General features: G+C 40.9%; 1 protein-coding gene across 3 annotated transcripts in view; it reads left to right on the plus strand.

Annotated features, from left to right (window-relative positions):
* sema6a (sema domain, transmembrane domain (TM), and cytoplasmic domain, (semaphorin) 6A) overlaps nucleotides 1-18,729 on the plus strand; it is a 210,991-nt gene that overhangs the window by 176,334 nt on the left and 15,928 nt on the right. Inside the window, exons 18-20 of one of the 3 annotated variants that reach the window (XM_088336168.1) lie at nucleotides 622-642; nucleotides 852-872; nucleotides 6,884-7,066. In XM_088336168.1, the coding sequence (XP_088192294.1) occupies nucleotides 622-642; nucleotides 852-872; nucleotides 6,884-7,066 (225 nt within the window). The remainder of the gene's footprint in view (nucleotides 1-621; nucleotides 643-851; nucleotides 873-6,883; nucleotides 7,067-18,729) is intronic. The other 2 variants (XM_088336169.1, XM_088336170.1) reach the window with 2 other exon arrangements.

Genomic DNA, 18,729 nt, shown 5'->3' on the forward strand with positions numbered 1-18,729 from the left:
GCCGTGTCCCTTGGTCTGTGTCTGTCCAGCCTTGCGTTTGTCACAGTTACCGTTCTTTGTTGTTCGTTCACCGTTAGCCTGAATGCTATGCTTTTTAGTCGGCCAGCCTTACGATTTTCCGCCAAGGCCCGGCCGCCTTTCGTTGATCGGTTATTCCCTGTTAGCTCTCCGTGTGTTATTTTTGCCAGTTAGCCACTCTCCCTACTGTTGGACCATTACTGCATCTACCTGCAACACAACACTTAAGTGTTCTCCACAAAACTACCAAAACTTTGCTGGAAAAACTCGTAACCTACTGATGAATTAACATATATAACACTATGGCGTCTGGCTTGCATACATGACAGTGTTCCTCACATAAAATCACAGCTCAGTAAGTCTGAAAATAATTGGAATATACTGATGAAACATAAAGCTTTTGTGCAAAAACTATGTATCATTTCCTCAAATTTGACATGTCTAAGAATTTGGGAATAGCTTTGAAGTCTTTATTTTGTGTTTTTCCTATTCATCCTGGAGTGCTATGTCTAACCTCGTTACAAATGTTCACTACAATGTTTTAAATGACAGTAAAGAAAATTCAATCCAATAACTTTCTTATATTTCTTCTTGTTTTTTCAGATACCTTTGTGGCACTGAATGGTAAGTACCTTGCATTTACGATAAAAAGTCAATCGAATGACCGAGAGCAAGGTTTTATTGTGCGGGCTCTTTAAAATGCAGCCACGCCTCTTCATCTCCTCGATGAATTGTTCCCTCTCAGCGAAATGAAAACTCCTCCCACCTGTAAAATCGGGGTTATTAACTACCGCGTGTTCAACTGAATTTATGTCATTCCTTCTTTTTGATAGACGTTCCTTCCAGTTATAAAGGTAATGAAACACTCAATCATGGCCGCTCCTTTACACCAGACCCGACCCTGATCCTACCCATAGCAGCTTTCCTTCCTCCTGTGGTCACGTTAAAGGAATTAGAAATAGGAAAACCTTTAATCATGTTTCTAAATCCTGTTACCTCTATTAGACCCTGTCATTCTATATGTTAACACCCCCTCTTAGTCCCCACTATCCCCTCTACAAGTGGATCGATTAGCGTTGACCTTTGCTGTGCTAATTGGATGTATGTATTGAGGGTTAACAAATGTTCAGGTAAGGGAACACGACAGATGTGAAGAGTGAGGAAAGGGTGCCTGGCAATCCAATCTCTTATAAAATAAAAAAGGAACGTAATGGAACTTATATGAGGAAAAAAGTATACTTTGGTGACAAAAGTTCATAGAATAGAATAGAATAGAATAGAATAGAATCATCTTTATTGTCATTGTTAACAACTTCGTCAACATTGTTGTTGGATGAACCAAAGCAACACTAATAAAGACTGTAAAGAGAAAAATGAAATAGGCAAAAATAATTACAAGGTAATGCTTTGAGACTGTTCTTCTAAGTTGCAAGTGTAATTTCCTTTCGTAATAATTCAATGAAAAAAGGTTAAGGGTGGTGATTGCCCTGGGGAAGAAATTGTCCCTGAGCCTGTCAGTCCTTGTTTTAAGGGACTCGTAGCACCTACCATAGGGCAAACGGTTAGAAGAGGTGGTGATCAGGTTGAGAGGAGTCCTTTATGATATTGTTGGCTTTGTTACGGTATTGCAAAGTGGCAATGTCCTCCAGACTGGGTAGAGGGCAGCCAATGATTTTCTTGGCTGTGCCAATGCATTGTTTATTTTTTTTAATTTGGAACCAAGAACAAAAGTCTTGCTGTTGTTACTTACATTTAAAGTCTGATCGCATACCCTCTAATCCAAGGTTGTCAACCATACAGCCTGCGGGTTGTATTATGTCCGCCAACGGATTTAATCCGGCCCGCTAGACAATTTCGACAAATTTACAAGTAAAAAAAGAGCCACGTCCAGTCAAACAATGACCTGCAGTTTTGAATATGTCCACCAGATATCTCCACTCCCAAAGTAAGCCACACACTGTAGCTGTATTTGCTAACTGCCATTTATCAACTGGAGAACTTTAGAGGAAACACTTATCCTTGTGTTATCTTACACAAAATAGAACATGCAATATGATTCCACTCATGATTCTTTTTGGGTGTCCTTATTAACCACAATATTTGCTATTTAAACTTCTATTATCTCAGTGATCGTAAATTACTGTTTAGCAGCCAGTTTAAAAAATACAGAATTATAAACGGCACTTTCATAGTTTGGAGGAGCATATTTTTTTGTATAATAGATAAAACACTTTTAAGTCCTTGAACCAATTGTTTAAATAATTTGTCCTCAAATGATGTGCGTGAGCATTATTGTCATATTTTAGTTTGCATGAGTTTCTCCGAGCACCACGGCAGATGAGTGGTTAGCGTGTCTGCGGCACAGTTCTAAGGTCATGGAATAAAATCTAGCTGCCAGCCTTCCTGTGCAGAGTTTGCATGTTCTCCCCGTGCTTGCGAGGGTTTACTCCAGGCACTCTGGTTTCCTTCCACTTTCCAAAAACATGTATGTCAGGTTAATTGGCCGGTCCAAATGGTCCCTAGGTGTGAATGAGCAAGTCAGTTGTCCGTTTCTGTGTGCCCTGCGACTGGCTGGCAACCAGTTCAGGGTGTCCCCTGACCATTGCCCGATGACAGTTGGGATGGGCTCCAGCACCCCCCGCAACCCTACTGAGGATAAGCGCCGCAGATAATGAATAGATGGATGGAGTTTCCTTGAGTTAGAGTGACACTCATCAGGACTCAATTCTTTGAAAATGGCTAATTCCCAGTGGAAAAACACCTCGGTTTTCAGTTTACTCTTCTTGGTGAAAAATACCACAGGATTGAACAGCATTACTTTCGAACTTACAAAAATTCCAAGGTGAATGTTTTCTTGATCACTGACCTGCTTATTTATCCGTATTATATTGAGAAAAAAAAACGTTTCAGCAAGAGCTGGATCATGTTCTTTTACACACAATGCGATAATAGCACATAGAAAAAGCACTGTTAATTTTTGTAACTTTTAACAAGTATTTTTATTAAACTCAAGATATCGTATGGAATTTTCTAATCGTTACAATATTGGGATTTGTCTCTCATGCATGCGCCTCGCAGCCGTTACATTGAAATAGTCAGCTCTATTCGAACAAATGTCAATAGATTGCACATATTGAAGTATCTGTTTCGTAGCTGAACCCCCGTTGCAATCTTCTCTGTAGTTGCTGGTGGCAATAAATCTACACCCATAAACACATTCACCCGCACATCAACCCACTTTACAAAACACAAACACACAAGCGACATTGGAGATAGATAAATGCCCCCTCGCCACGCTCGCCTCCTTTCCTCCAGACGAGACGTGGTGGACTCGCTCTTAATCTATAGCGGCTGAAAAGGAGAGCAGGCGTACATTGCAGTTCATGGCTGCACCCCCCTACCCTACCCTGATCCACCCAAAGCTCTCGGGCGCCGCCTCTGTCTTGCTCACGTCTCGAATGTGTGTCATCTGCCTGAATTTTCACTTCCCCTGGCGGTGAGGGAATGAATTATAAAATAGGCCTGTCACACTAATCTCTCAGCCTTGGGCCAATAGTTAAATAAATCATTTTAACGATTCCAACGGCACACAGAGATAGAAAATGAGGAGGGGGATGGTGTAGAAAGGGTACCTTGTGGTTTACCAGCAGTTTCAGTAACCAGGATTCGGAGGGTAATCCCATAGTTACAAGTTACTTGTTGAAAAAAGTAATGGTAAATTAAATGGTAAATGGTCTGCATTTATATAGCACTTTTCAAGTCAATGAAGACCTCCCAAAGCGCTTCACATTGTGCTTCACACTTACCCATTCATACACACACTCACACACCAATAGCAGCCATGCAAGGCGCCAACCTGCTTATTGGGGGCATTAGGGGTTCAGTGTGTTACCCAAAGTCACTTCAACATACAACACGGAGGAGGATTTGAACTGCAATCTCTTAAACCCAAAATGATCCCAAGATGAGCGCTCTACCTACCTGTGCTAATGCCGCCCCTCAGTAATCAGTAATGTAACGTCCTAAAAACAATTCTATTTCAGTAATGTAACTGTAATTATTTTGGGTTAGTTCAATGCAAATATGCTCATAAAAGACAAAAGACAAAATAAGAAAGAAGCACTACAGTAATGTCCTGTACTCTAAAAAGGAGCACACATCCATCCATCCATCCATTATCTGTACCGCTTATCCTCAGTAGGGTCGTGGGGGTGGTGGAGCCCATCCCAGCTATCTTCGGGCAGTGGGCAGGGAACACCCTGAACTGGTCGCTAACCATTCGCAGGGCACACAGGGACAGACAATTCACTTGCTCATTCACACCTAGGGACAATTTGGGCCGACCAATTAACCTAACATGCATGTTTTTGGAATGTGGGAGGAAACCGGAGTGCCCGGAGGAAACCCACACAAGAACGGGGAGAACATGCAAACTCCACACAGGAGGTTCGATTTCACGACCTCAGAACTGTGCCGCACACGCGCAAACCACTGCGCCGCCGTGCTGCCAATGGTGCACACACACAAAATTTAACTTACAGCAATGTCCGGATATTTTTAAACATCCCGAAAAAAAGCGTTTCTAGCTACAGTTTTATGTAAATCGAATGGTCGTAAGTAGGGGAGTGTCTGTAGTTGAAATAGCTAAATCAACAGCTGATTGTAGAGCAGACCAGTAACCCTGATTTAATTATTCAGTTGTTTGTTCCACAAATATCAGTCAAATACATATTGTGCATCCCAGGAATTAATCAGCCTACTTTTTATGCAATAAAATATTATCTTACCGATTTATAAATTCTTGTGGGATTGATTATGCGTCGTTTTGCAAACAAACAAGCAAACCGGAATGTTGCACGCAGCATAGTGTAGTTCAAACAATCAAAATTTGGATCAGCACAAAGAAGCTTACTTTCACATTAATATTCAGATGGATTTTTACCACTAAGCACAGTAAAATACAGCAATGGTAAACGGAGGAGGGCATTTAACGTAACGATCCCAGTGAACTCAAAAGTTGGATATCATTAATAGAATATTGAGAAAAAATGGTGAAAGCATTCCACTAAGTTTGGTAAAAAAATTGTTTGACAGGAGCGCTGCCAAGGAGTGTCAGGATGTCGTTGAAGAGGTGTGAAGCCTCTGGTGATGCTGCTGAAATGTGATTATATTCTTACGCGCCCACTGGAGCTCTCACTTGTCAGTCAGAAAAGTAGGCGGAGAAAAATAGCGAAAGGATGGACGTGTCAATGTGGAGAGACACATTAACAAATGAGACCCTCACAGTGTCTCCCAGAGGCTTCACTGTCTTCCCCCTTGTAGTCATGCAGCTGTCCTTGTGTGCTTTTAAGTGGGAATGTGTGAGGTTGCATTCGTGAATGTGTGCGCACTGCTCCAAATAACTGGGGATAATGAGCTTTTAGGTGAAATCTGGGTTACAAGTCGTCCCCTTTATCATGCTCCCTGGATTTCAAGGTTAGGGGGTTCATTCCAATTGACAATGCATGAAAAGTGCACCTGAGGACAACGTGGCATTTATGTTTGATTTTCTTTCTTTAAATTAGTGATAAGTTTAAAGTTTAGTAGACACTCAAAATAAGGAGTAAAGACATCAATGGATTTTTAACTTGCAAGTAGCCTAGGGAGAGATGACGATCCAAGAATAAGCGATTCCAGCCATTTCTAAAGGACCCTTCCCTGAGCCTTTTCTATTTATTAAATATCTTAGTTTACAAAAGAAGAGTCGCCCTAAAGTGTGGTTATCAAAGAACAGCAACGTGATTGGCCGATACTGATAACCATGTTAACAGTTCATATAGGTCAATAAAACAAACTCTCATACTATGCAATCTCATTTACAGGTGCCCAATATTAAAAACAAAATTTTATGAGAGGCAGTCCTCATTCATGGTTTCTCTTCGCGCAGTAGTAAATATGTGCTCTTATTCGCTATCTGACTCTATGGTAGTCCCTATTATGAATATTCACGTGATCTATAAAAACCTGATCTACTGTCGACGTTGACAACAAATGCCGCCCTGGCTGGTGCCAGGTGTAATGTTGCAACTACCACCAGGAAGTAAAATATTTACCTTTCCCAAACCCCCCTCACCTCTCTTTTTATACTGTAATGAAAGAATGAATGGCTATTATTGCCATTATTCAAATGTACCACCAAATTGGAGGGTTTCTCCTTTCACTGCAAGTAAAACAAATGAAAAAGATACAAATGTGCAAAAGAATAAAAACTTTAAAAACTATTTATTAACAATCTATAATTAATATGTGCATAGTCACCAGGGCAGTTCTATGGTACATTGTAGAGGTAAGATCTTGGGCCGGAGCCTGAATCCCAACCTGCACCCGGCCCGAATTTGTCAAAATGTCAATCATTACGTCATGTTCAGGCCGGGACAGGCTTCTCACCCGTCATTTGTACTGTTTCTTTTTCTTTGTGGAGGATCCACTAAGCGCTGCATTCGTCCGCACTGTTGGAGACAAAGAAGTGGGCGCACAGCAGGGGGACGAAGTGGTCCCAAATCACCTTTGATTCCTCCTCCTGAGCCATCACCAATAAAATATATTATACCAGTGTTTTGTGCTCATGTACGCTGTAGATGGGAATTCAGGGTGGTAATGGGAAACTGCTGTTCCCCATTCTGTCTGTAAAGTAATTGTAAATAGACTTCTGCAGACAATAATAACCCTTGTGCACTTTCCGATGATGAGCATGCCACTGTCACATAGGGTAGTGGTTATTCAAATACAAAAAAACACTTTTTATGCTCATTATATTTTGCACAAAAGCAGAACAGAGCATCCCTCGGCACAGCAAGCACCCGCTAACCTGTGTTGTGTTTGGCAGGCCGCCGTCAACACCATCACCACCACCGCACCCTCTCATTCCCCACAACAGCCCTACCTGAGGCTGCCAAGGGGCCCCTGGGGCGGGGCCGCATGGCGGAGAGTAAGGAGGCCCCTGTGAGCACAGACACTTGGGAGGGGCCCTACATGGCCGTCCCTTCTCAGACTCAGCCCGGAGCTGATGGTAAGCCTTGGAACGCAACCGATGCTCGTGGTCTACTGTCACCTGTGGCAGGGGAGGGATGAGGGAAGAAGGGGGGAGCGTGTAGTAGTAATTGAGATTTACGACTACGTTGCTGCTTCCAGCTGACAAGGTGTACAGGTTGCTTCCTCCGGAGGAGACAAATGACCTCCCCCTAAATTAACACAAGACAAACACGTTCATTGCGCCCGCACAAACAGGAACACAAACGTCTCGTGGGATCAGATGCATCGTTCCCAGACGCTTTATGTCCCACAAGAGAAGTTATATCCGGACCATTACATCGCCAAAGTGTTTATTCCAACCTCGTCTGTGTCTCGGTGACGTGACATTGAACGCCCTTTGTGAGACATAGCAACGTGCCTGACTAGGAGTCGCCTCAGGGACAGATTCTAAATGATTGGCAGCAGGGGAGCAAGGACAAGCTGATCAAGCTTGTCATAGGTGACAAAAAATGATGAAATAGCATGTATATTTCAAAAAGGGTAGGACCGTATTTTCCGCTCTATATGGGGCACCAGACTTTAAGGCGCACCCCAAAGAGATTTGTCTTTTGTGATATATTTTTTCAAATATAAGGGGTATGGGATTGAATCTACAGTAAGAGTTAGGGTTGCATAAAAATGAATAAATTCATAGAACATAAATGTACATAGCAGGTTTTACCACTAAAATGAATTAATTCAGGGCAGCACGGCAGCTGAGTAGCGCATCCGCGGCACAGTTCTAATGTCATGGGTTCAAATCCAGCTACCAGCCTTCCTGTGCGGAGTTTGCATGTTCTCCACGTGCTTGCCGGGTAGTCCGGTTTCCTCCCACATTTCAAAATTATGCATGTCAGGTTAATTGGCCAGTCCAAATTGTCCTTAGGTGTGAATGAGCAAATGGTTGTCTGTCTCTGTGTGCCCTGCGAATGGCTGGCAACCAGTTGAGGGTGTCCCCTGCCCACTGCCTCAAGATGGCTGGGATGAGCTCCAGCACCTCCGCGACCCTACTGAGGATAAGCGGTGCAGATAATGGATGGATGGATGAAATAATTTATCCATAAATGGTTACGATGCTGTCTTCACCCTGGAGTATCCTCTTTGTCACCAGCTAGACAGCGAGTGAACAATCTCCTAGATAACCAGATTTCTTTCCTTTAGTTGCTCTTTATCCAGACAATGGCCTCAACTATTAGCCGTATAAGGTTGCCGTAAACTAAAAACAGATGACCAAAAAGTTTTACATACATTCTAAGCTAAGACATGCTAACAACGATTCAAACAAGAGTACATCATTTTGTACAAACCATTACCATAAACAAAAGTATATATTCAAGTAGTCGCAATACGTTTCGTTTTTGCGGACTATTATTGTCAAAGGCAACAGAGGAGCATTTTGAAAGTTGGCATCTGAGCTGCCATAGAAGTTATGCGCTCCCTGTTTCCGTATAGCAACAAACAAATAACATGTTCCCCACAAGAGGGCCCTCAAGACAACTCTATATGAATTTCGGGGGCAGAACAGTTACCGTATATTTTATTGTCACTATGCATTTCCCATTTTATCCACCGTATTTTCTGTTATATAAAGCACACCAGATTATAAGGCGCACTTTTAAATTTCTGGACAATTTATTTCTTATCATATACAATATCGTGATATCTAAGGTCAAATATTACTCTTCTCTTTAAAATGACAAAAAAAATCATGTTTTTTTTTTATGGTTGCAATCAAAAATAAGCTGATAAGGATTGTGCCTAATTTATATACTGTAATCCTTCCTGCAACACAAGATGAATAGCTGCCTTTTTGTACTCACTCGGTTATTCACTCTTTTTTTAAAAAGGAATTATACTCTCAGCAAATGTCCTCAGACTGTCAGCTGGAAGCAGCGAGCGGGTCCATCCAAGCATACTGTGGCCCGCCTGCATTCACGATGACGTTGATCTTACCTGAGCAAGTGAAGCACTGGAGCAGCCCCTTTAACGTTCACACATTGACACACTTACACAGGTATCGCCTGAATTGCTGTCACAGGTGGATTTTTTACAAAAAATCAAAACGAGTTGAACCATAGGGAAGAAGGGTGTCTATACACTAGACCCCTTTTCAGCCTGTCATCATTGGATCACCACATGAGTGAAGTTTGCTCACCCAAAACAGCAAGAGTAGGAGTAAGAGTATGCATGGAGCAAGGGAAGATTTGCAAGGAGTAACAAACTTAAAGTCTATAGTATGCATTGGTAGCAAAAACAATTCCCTGACACTTATGCTACTTGCACTTAGACATTCGGCAAGTAAATATAAACAAGATCGCCATGATAACTTACCTGATATGAAACACTAACACTCCAAGTGATGTCCTCGGTCCAGTCTGTTCGTTTAATGCCTTGCAACCAAAGCCTCCTATGGTGTTATGAAAAAGCTCTGTTTCCCAAAGGAAATTGCAAAAAAATGTGTGTTCCTTAATATTGAAATTCATGCACCCATTCGCACAGCTGGGTATGTTGCTTTTTGTAAATAGTGTCTCTTAAAATGCTACTCAACATGCAAATCTTCCCTTGCTCTATTCAAACTCATACTCCTACCTGCGCTGTTTTGGGTCAGCCATGCGCACGCATCCTCTGGTGATCCAGTAACGATTAGGCGGGAAAGGGTTCAATACTTTATATAGAATATTAACGGCATACTCCAGTCAATCACGCTCAGGTATCAACACCCGAGCTTCTTGCTTTTATGTCTCACATGATTCGTTTTTTTCTATTCTCATTGGAAAGTTTCTTTTGCTGTAAGACTCAACCAAAGCAATCCTTGTTTGAGTTGCCTCTCTGTAAGAAATGGTGGATCTCCTTGCATGGCTTCCAGTCACATCTTTTGTTGCTGTTGGTTCTGACGCTATTTCTATGTGATTTGACTTTTTCCAGCTTTGATGGTATTACGCACAGTTTTGCCCCAGTGCAGCTTAGCGCCTCTCAGCATGGCAAATTGTGCGCGGTGTCAACAGCGTTCATTTTCCGCCCTGCCCATCCTGTCTTCTCTTCTTTCCTGTTGCCCTTCAGCTAACTGCTGTACTGTGAAAAAACTTCCACCAACTTTTCAAAAACTATCATTGATGCGAGTAAAAAAAGTTATCAGTGTGTCAGTAGAAGAAACATCAACCGGTTTGCTGTGGAATAAATAAACCGTATTATGCAAACTGGAGCAATATCAAAGACATGTGCATCAAACTCTTCTGTGCTCGTGGGCCACACGTGAAAAAAAAACTCTTACGGGGTCGGACTAGTAGATTAGAGAGAAGGAGATAAAGGGAGAAAATAGAGAGGGAGAGAAAAAGGTAGAGAGAAAAGAGAGAGAAAAAAACAGAGAAATGTTAGAAAGAGAGAGTGGGAATGAAAAAGAGAGAATAAAAAAGAGAGAAGAACACAGCAAGAGAAAGACAGGGAAAGAGAGAGATCATGAAAAATAGATTAAGAAAAAGAGAGTGGGAGATGCAGAGATAGAGAGAGAAAGTCCAAGCGGCAGATAAAATGGGAGAAAGAAAGGGAACATATAAAGAAAGAGAGAGAGAGAAAGAAATACAGAAAAAAAGAGAACAAATAAGGAAAACAAAAGAAAAAGATAGACACATTTTGAGAAATAGGAAGAGGAAAAAACAGAGTAAGAGAGAAAGACAGATAGAGAAATAAAGAGTGAGACTTAGAGAGAAAAGGAGGGTGAGAAAGAATAAAAGAGAAAAAGAGAGCGGAGGAAAAAACACAAGAAAAAAAGAGAAATGGAAAGAGAAAAATAAAGAAAAAGACAGAGAAAGTAAAAGCAACAAAGAGTGAAAAAGAGTATAAAAAGAGATAAAAGAGAGAGAAAGACAGTAAGAGAAAGAGAGAATGAAAAATGGGTCCTTATAGGTCCTCAACTAGGATTTTTGTCAAATAGTACCTGCTTAACACCAGTGTCAATATCTACAGTGAAGAGGCGACTCCGAGATGCTGGTCGTTAAGGCAGAGTGGCTAACAAAAAAAGCCATATCAGAGACTTGCCAACAAAAAAAAGAGACTATTATGGGCAAACAATACGGACATTGGACAACTCTTTAGACAAATCAAAGTGTGGTATTTTAACACAAAACTGTCTGGATGACCCCAAAGTTTTGAATGGTAGTATGCATGTCTCAAATATATTTAATGGGAAAAGCTGAGTAGGTATTTTGTCCTTAAGAATTCCAAATCAATCAATCAAATTATCCTTTTTCTTTCACCTAGCCCGACGAAACTTTATCCCAATGGAGCTCGTTGCCGTATTCATAATTGCGGTGCTAATGTGCAGAGGTGTATTGTACTGAATTACATTGTGCAAGAGTAGTAGATTCAAAATCTCAGTCTCGGTTATTTTAAGATTAATCCAATTTAAATATCATTGTAGAAAAAGACCATACTTTGCAATTGACCATTACCATTTTGACTTCAAACCTTATCTCCTGTAAAATGAAGGATGTGATTGTGTCCCTAATACCTGGCATCTTCAAAAGTTTTCGACTCAAACATATCCATTTCTATCTACAGTGGTCTTCCTTTAAAAATGACATAAAACCCCCAACTCATTTTTTTCCATTTGCAGTTGCAAGATCTAATCTCCTAATGAATATTATTATAAGTCCAAAGCCGCCACAGTAATTAAGCAGCCGCAAAGTGAGGCGTATTATCGGAGCCGGCGGGGTCTTAATCCCCTGCAAGGTGTTTTTTTTTTCACAGTACATAAGCGCTTTGTCTGTTTGTCCGTCATTCGTTTTCCTTCCATCGCAAGAAGCCTCGCCCACCATTGCTCCGAAGTCTCCTGCCACTGTGACCTCTCCCGACATCAGGGATGGCATGTTCCAAGGCTGTACCAACCAATTTATGGATAACCCCCACCTCCATCATTCCCCTATTCCCACCCTGTTCCTTTCCACCTTGATTGACTGTCTCCTCTCAAACAGGACTCATATCTTTTCTCTTGTCTAAACGGACTCCTCACCTGCCCCCTCCTCCTTTTTTCCCCGTCTCTCCTCCCTTTTCTGCTGCCTCTCTTCCTGTCATCCTGGAACCCCTTCCCCTGTCTACCTCCCCCAGCCCGACCTGTAGCCGCTGCCGCCATGTTGCTCTTATTTATGGCTTCATTACAGCAACTCTCCCGGGGAGTCAGACACCGGGTGAAGGAGGGAGGGGGCTAGACGACAGGCGCGGGAGACATGGGAAATAAGTGTACGAAAAGCAACATGCATGAGAAGGTTTTGTTTGACGAGAAGGGCAATTATGCCGAGGTAATGAAAAAAAGGCATCTGAGAAGTGATATAAAGGGATACTAACAAATGAGGAGTGAAAAGAAGATATGGTGTTCAGAGAGCATTGGCCGATACTAGTTTAGACACTCCGAATACCGGTATCTCAAAATGTCGATACCTGAAATCATACTCGTCCATTTTTGCTTTGAACTACCCACACTATAACCCTGCAACATGACTTCACACAGTAGTTATAATATGTCCCCAGCCTTGCCTGCACCCGAAAATATTTTCTTCATTAAATCCAGCTCTCTGGGTTGATTTTCCCAAACACCACCACTTGAGGATTTTTATACAGAATACATCGGCCCAAAAAATGTGTGTGTTTTTTAAATTGCATCATCTGAGCCCTGCGATTGGCTGTAAAGTAGTTCAGGATGTCCCCTGCCCACAACCTCAAGTCTGATGGCATGGGGGCCGCACCCCTGGGACTCTCATAAAGATAAATGCCCTTAAAAAAGGGACAAATTAGAAGATAGATGCGTGAACGCTGGATGGATGGATGGATTAATGGATGGATGGATGGATGAACGGACGGACGAACAAACGGACAGATGGATGGATAAATGAATGGACGGATGAATGTATGGATGGATGGATAAATGGATGGACGGATGAATGCAGGATGGTGGATGAATAGCTATCTAATGAATGACCTATATTTCATGTTGACAATATCTGTGTATTGTTTGTTAATGCTAAATCCGTTGCAACGTGGTCATCGTTTCCATTTTATTTTTTATTTTATATTATACTTTCATTATTTCATATTTTATTTTTCGTTTTATTATTTGTTATTGCAACATGCGTTGAAGCCTGGTCATCCTGGAAGAGGGATTACCTCTTCATTTTCCTCATGCTGAGGTTTTTGAGTTTTTCCTTGCCCTCGTGTGGGTTTTAGATCAGGGGATGGTGTAATAATAGTCTGTGATCTCTTCAGCCCTTTGTGACTCCTTGTGATTCAAGAGCTTTACAAATAAACCATGACTTGACCATTTTGCTTCCAACCCCTAAATCTGGGTCGCCATCCCAATGCAAAACATCTTGGTCATTTTATTTTAAAACTTCAAGAAATATCCGGTTTGTTTAAAATATCATAAAACCATAGTGATTTTCAAAACATAATTAAACAACTCCCAAAATTGGGAGATTTGTTAAAGCCTTAAGAATGATGAACTGCTTATAATAAACCCCAAATTCACCCTCTTTGGGAAAAAAAATGGTCCAGCCTGTTCCCAAAAAGACAGATGAACTTAAGATATTGATTTAAAATACAAATTCTCCCCATTCCCAAAATCCTGACATTAATTCATACCAACTCAAAAAAGGGTCATTTGATACTACTCAAACCAGAAAGGTGAATCAAAGATCATTTATCTGGTTTGTTGGTTTACTTTTAACCTAATTTTGTGTTTTTTTAGTGTTTTTTGACTTGTTTACTGTAAACAGTATAGTGCCGGTAACCTCGGCCTTTGAGCCGACGTAACTGTCATTCACTAAGACATCACCACTTGACATCAAAAACAGCAAAAACAGGCTGCAGACAGCTGCTAGCGAGAAAGATGACCTTGCTAGCGTGAAGTTGCGACATCTTGTTTATTTTTCACTAATGCCCGAGCGAGCCAGGCCAGGGAGTATTTTGGCTTCCCTGCTACCAGTGTCAATCCTGAAGCTTCCAAGCCCGTAATGATTGCCAACGCTGTCAGACCTTTATACTGTGTGTCATTCTCCCTTGCTGCTTTAACCTTCAGTCAACTACGCAGTCATACAAAGTAAATATTTGAAGTAAATTTTGGAGAAGCGACATCGGAAACAATGGAATTCAAGTTAAATAAATGTCAATGACACATGACGAGGGATTTTACTGTAAATTCCAGAATACAAGCCGCTTTTTTTTATTCGGTGAGGTCGAGTAATGATTTTGGAGCCTGGTTGCCATGTTCCTCATGTGTGCATGGCACTGAGGAAAAAGGCAAGCCGCTCTTTCCCACAACGCATGCGCTCTAAATACAAAACACTGCGGCGACGTCTGGAGACATTTATGACGCCCTTTGACAAAAATGAGTCCAATGAGTCCATATAATACTTAACAGGAGCAAAAAAGGAGGTTTGACATAATCACAGTATTTGATATAGTCCTTAAATCATACATCCAAATTGAACAGCACTGGAAGTTATCCGTCAAAAATCTTCCACCTCTCTCTCTCTCAATGACAGCATAAAAAAGACAGGTCTGTGTTGCAATATGGCACTATTCTCCACAGTATGGTTGCCCTGGCCCTGTCGTTTAGTAATTCTAAGGCTTGCATTTTATGCGACACAGCCCTCATTCACGTTTTCTTTCGGCGCATTAGTAAATATGTGCTCGTTTTTTTAATTGCCATCTGAAATGGTCACATGTGATATGTCAACTTTTCACCTAAAAATCAAAGCCTCAATTTATAATCCTGAACTGAACAGCAAAGGAAGTTATCTATTAGAAACTCGTCTCCCATCTGCATCACCAGCTCAGTAGCCTAGATAGTAAGGCGCCCGCTTTGAGACTGGGAGGTCTTAGGAGTCATTCCTAAGACTTAAAAAGTGGTCGGCAGCGCCCTCTGTTGGCTGCGGCTGCATCGGCTCGCTACAACGGGTCAGGTGCAATCGACATTTCGTTCTGTGTACATTGTTACACAGAATGACAATACAAGGAAATTATTATTATTATTATTATTATCATCAATGTCAGGTCGCTGAAGTGAATGCAATTTAGTCAGGTGTTGAGGAAACCACCAATGACAATACAAAGACCACTTCCATGTCTGTGTTACAATATGGCACTAGTCTTTATAGTATAGTTGCCCTGGCGCTGTTGTCTAGAAATACAGGGCTCACTCTTTGAACGACGGAGCTCTCATTCATCTTTTTGTGCAGTAGTAAATATGTGCTCGGCTATGTATTTGGTATCTTGAATGCTCACACGTGGTGATGTGTGCACTTTTCACCCAAAATTTAAATCCTCAGTTTATGCATCCGAACTGAACAGCAAAGGAAGTTATTAAAAACTTTACACGTCTCTTCCCTGCGTCAATGTCAAGTCGCTAAAGTGAATGCAATTTATTCAGGTGTCACGGAAACCACCAATGACAATACAAAAATGACTCCTACGTCTGTGTTACGATCTGGCACTATTCTCCAGAGTATGGTTGCCCTGGCGCTGTTGTCTAGAGATATCGGGCTCACTTTTTTACACGGAGCTCTCATTCACGTTTTCTGTCAGCACAGTAGTAAATATGTGCTTGTAACTGCCATCTTTGGTGGTCACATGATCCAAAAACACACGATGTAGACAACTCAAAGAAGAAAACAACATCAGGTGTACAGAGAGATGGTATCATTGGCAATCTTTAGCCATGAGCGTCAACAGCATATTGCCCACGCAGTTGGGAACAGTTGTCCGAAATGGACGTGAATGAGTTCATTTTTATGGCTGTTTAAGCCTGCAGCTTCATATCGAGTGCGGCTTGTACAAAGACAAAAATTCAGTTTCCTTCTTAAATGTGCGCGTTCGGATTTTAATCAAGTGCCCTCTGTAGTCTGAAATTAACAGTAAATATATTTTTTTAAAGCATGTAGGTTGTAGAAGTAGCAATAAAATTGGTCTATATTTTCTCTATTTTAAACAATTGTGACTCTATGAAAATATTTTTCCCAATAAGGCTATTTACAATAACACATTCTACTCCTTTTTCATAGTATTGATCTTATTACTTATTACTTTCCCTCTTAGCATTTTAGCAGCGGTAATGCGTCTAAGTGGTCAAAAATCTCAGAGAGTTGTCGTGAGTGAGTGTGCGCCATTGTGACTCATAGAAGAAACACAGGAATTGACGTTTTTCCGACAGTGCGCACTTCCTCCGCTGACGCAAGTCGCAATTTCCTCCCCTGATTATTATATTGTTCGCTTGGCACCAGCCAATTTTATCAGCCTGTATGACTGTTTTGTATGCTTTTTGCACAAATGTACCTCTCGCTCAGTTTTTCCCGCTTTCCTTTTTTTTTTTACTTTGACTGTATCTTATAGTTAACTTGTAAATGGTTAAAATAATTTGTGCAGTACTTCCTAACCTCAACAAACCAGTGTTACTTCATTAGTGCAGATATAGGAAACAATGGAAAACATACTCTGTACAGGTTAGTGTGTGAATGCTGAAAAGATGGCTGTGCGATTAAAAGATCAGGACTCAAAATAAAAATGAGTCACATTAGTGTACCATCTATCTTTTACTGTGAATGCCTCTGCTAAATGTGTACCGATACATTAGATTTATTTGGATAATTAAAAAGGTAAAATGTTGTGAAGAAGGATCTTGTCCTTCGCGTGTTTGTTGAATTTCGGGTAAGGAGGATGTATGTAAATTAAGAGGCTGGAGATGAACTGCTTCTATCGAAGTTTTTTTGGGCGGAATATATTCTGCAGACCACCGCAATACAATTCTTCAATAGGAGAATTTTAGCAATAGTTTGTTTATGACATTGTGAAGCAAGATTTTCATACCTTTTTTTCAGGCATTTTATAGCTCATCAGGAAACCACAACTTCAATTCTCGGCTTGCCATCTGTTAGCACATTTTGGGTTATCAGCCAATTCTCAAAGTTTTCGTTTTTTTTGGTTTGTTTTTTTTGGAGGGGAAGGGGTGGATTTGTATAGGTCAAAACGAAACCGCAACTTCAGTTTTCTGCTTGCACCTTGGTCTCGTGGTTTCTTGACATAAGGCTGGACTTTCTTCGTTGGCCTAAAGTTCCTGACATTCGTTTGAACTTGTAGTTTGCGTTGAAAATAGCTATCTATAATACAAGCTGATATACTTCATGTACAATAGGTCTACAGTTCCCATTGGATTGTTGAGGGAAACCTGAGTTTATGTTATAATCATGGCTTCTCATATCAGAAATGCTTGTTCTCCAGCTGGAAAACTTGCTGTGTTAAAGGAACAGTGTGTAATATTTAGTGCCTCCTAGTGGTAGGAAAATGTTTCATTCAGTAGAAAAAAAACATTTGAATAATAGAAATAAATACATAAATTATCATAACAATGCAATTATTTATAAAATAAAAATCTTAGGTCAAAGAATTTGTATTTCTTTTAGTGGTAAAATCCCTACCCAAGGTTTCCGCCATGTTTCTCTGGAAACTTGCTGCTATGCTGAGCCCTGTGGCACTGGTTTTCGTTCGCATTCGTTTCGATCGCCAGAAAAAGTCTTTTCCTCTTCCTTTCTCCTTGTTCAATTTTTTGCATGTCCTTCAAGGGGTTAATTGTGAATAATAGCCCTATGTAGTGGTAGCATACAGCAGACTGTTTATAAAGCGTGAAGGAGACTCGAAGAGCATGCCAGGATACATGTATACGCATTGGATTGCCAGGTAGAACTCTGGGAGCGGCGAATGGCAGCCCGTAGTCTACCGGTTTGCATTTTTAACTAAAGGTGCATTTGTAACTAAAGCCGATATTTTTCTATTCATGTACTTTATAACCAGACATTTTTGTATGTAGAGACATGTGTAAGTAGAGGAACCATTGTGGTACCCGCAAAACACCAGTATCAACATCTACAGTGAAGAGGTGACTCTGAGATGTTAGCCTTCAAGGCAGAGTGGCAAAGAAAAAAAACATCTGAGACTGGCCAACAAAAGAGATTCAAATGGGCAAAATTACACAGACTTTGAGAAATAAAAGTGGGATTTTTTTTCATAGAAAACACTAAATTAACCCAAAACCTTTGAAGGGTAGTGTCTGTATGCATGGGATTCAAAAAAGGATTAGATTAAAAACAACTAAATCAGACAGCAATGAAGCCTTTTAGCAAATAAAGTAAAAAAATATATTTCATAACCTTGCTCTTATAGGTAACCAATGTCAATATTTCCCTTACAATAGACCTTTTTTTGAATAACAACTTCTTTAGAGAATCAAGTTCCACTGTTATGCTAACATGTTTGGGCTTGATAAAGCTACGTATTCATCTTTTTTCCCCTCTTAGAAAATGTCTGAGATTTTGTGGTCTAAGAGTATTGCGGCATCCTCATGATCCCTGTGCGATGCTTCTCCACCGTGGAGCATATTCCCATTGCCGGCACAAAAATGAATTCTGTGGCTTTAAGTCAGCGGGATAAAAGTAGCAGCCTTGTGTCAATGTATGGTTGACGACCACTAAGGCACTTTTGTAAGTCACTAAGGCTGTTTTGACTGCTAGGAATCAACGGTTTGTGAGATATGTGTGTCTGGAATGTGGGGGTGAAGATTCTGTGGGGCACGTGATAGCCAAATCTTTGGAGAAGGCTTGTTGTTGTATTCACGAAACAGTA

This window comes from Urocampus carinirostris, chromosome 5 (assembly GCF_059441175.1).
Source record: "Urocampus carinirostris isolate Australia breed hairy pipefish chromosome 5, RoL_Ucar_1.0, whole genome shotgun sequence".
Lineage (NCBI taxonomy): Eukaryota > Metazoa > Chordata > Actinopteri > Syngnathiformes > Syngnathidae > Urocampus > Urocampus carinirostris.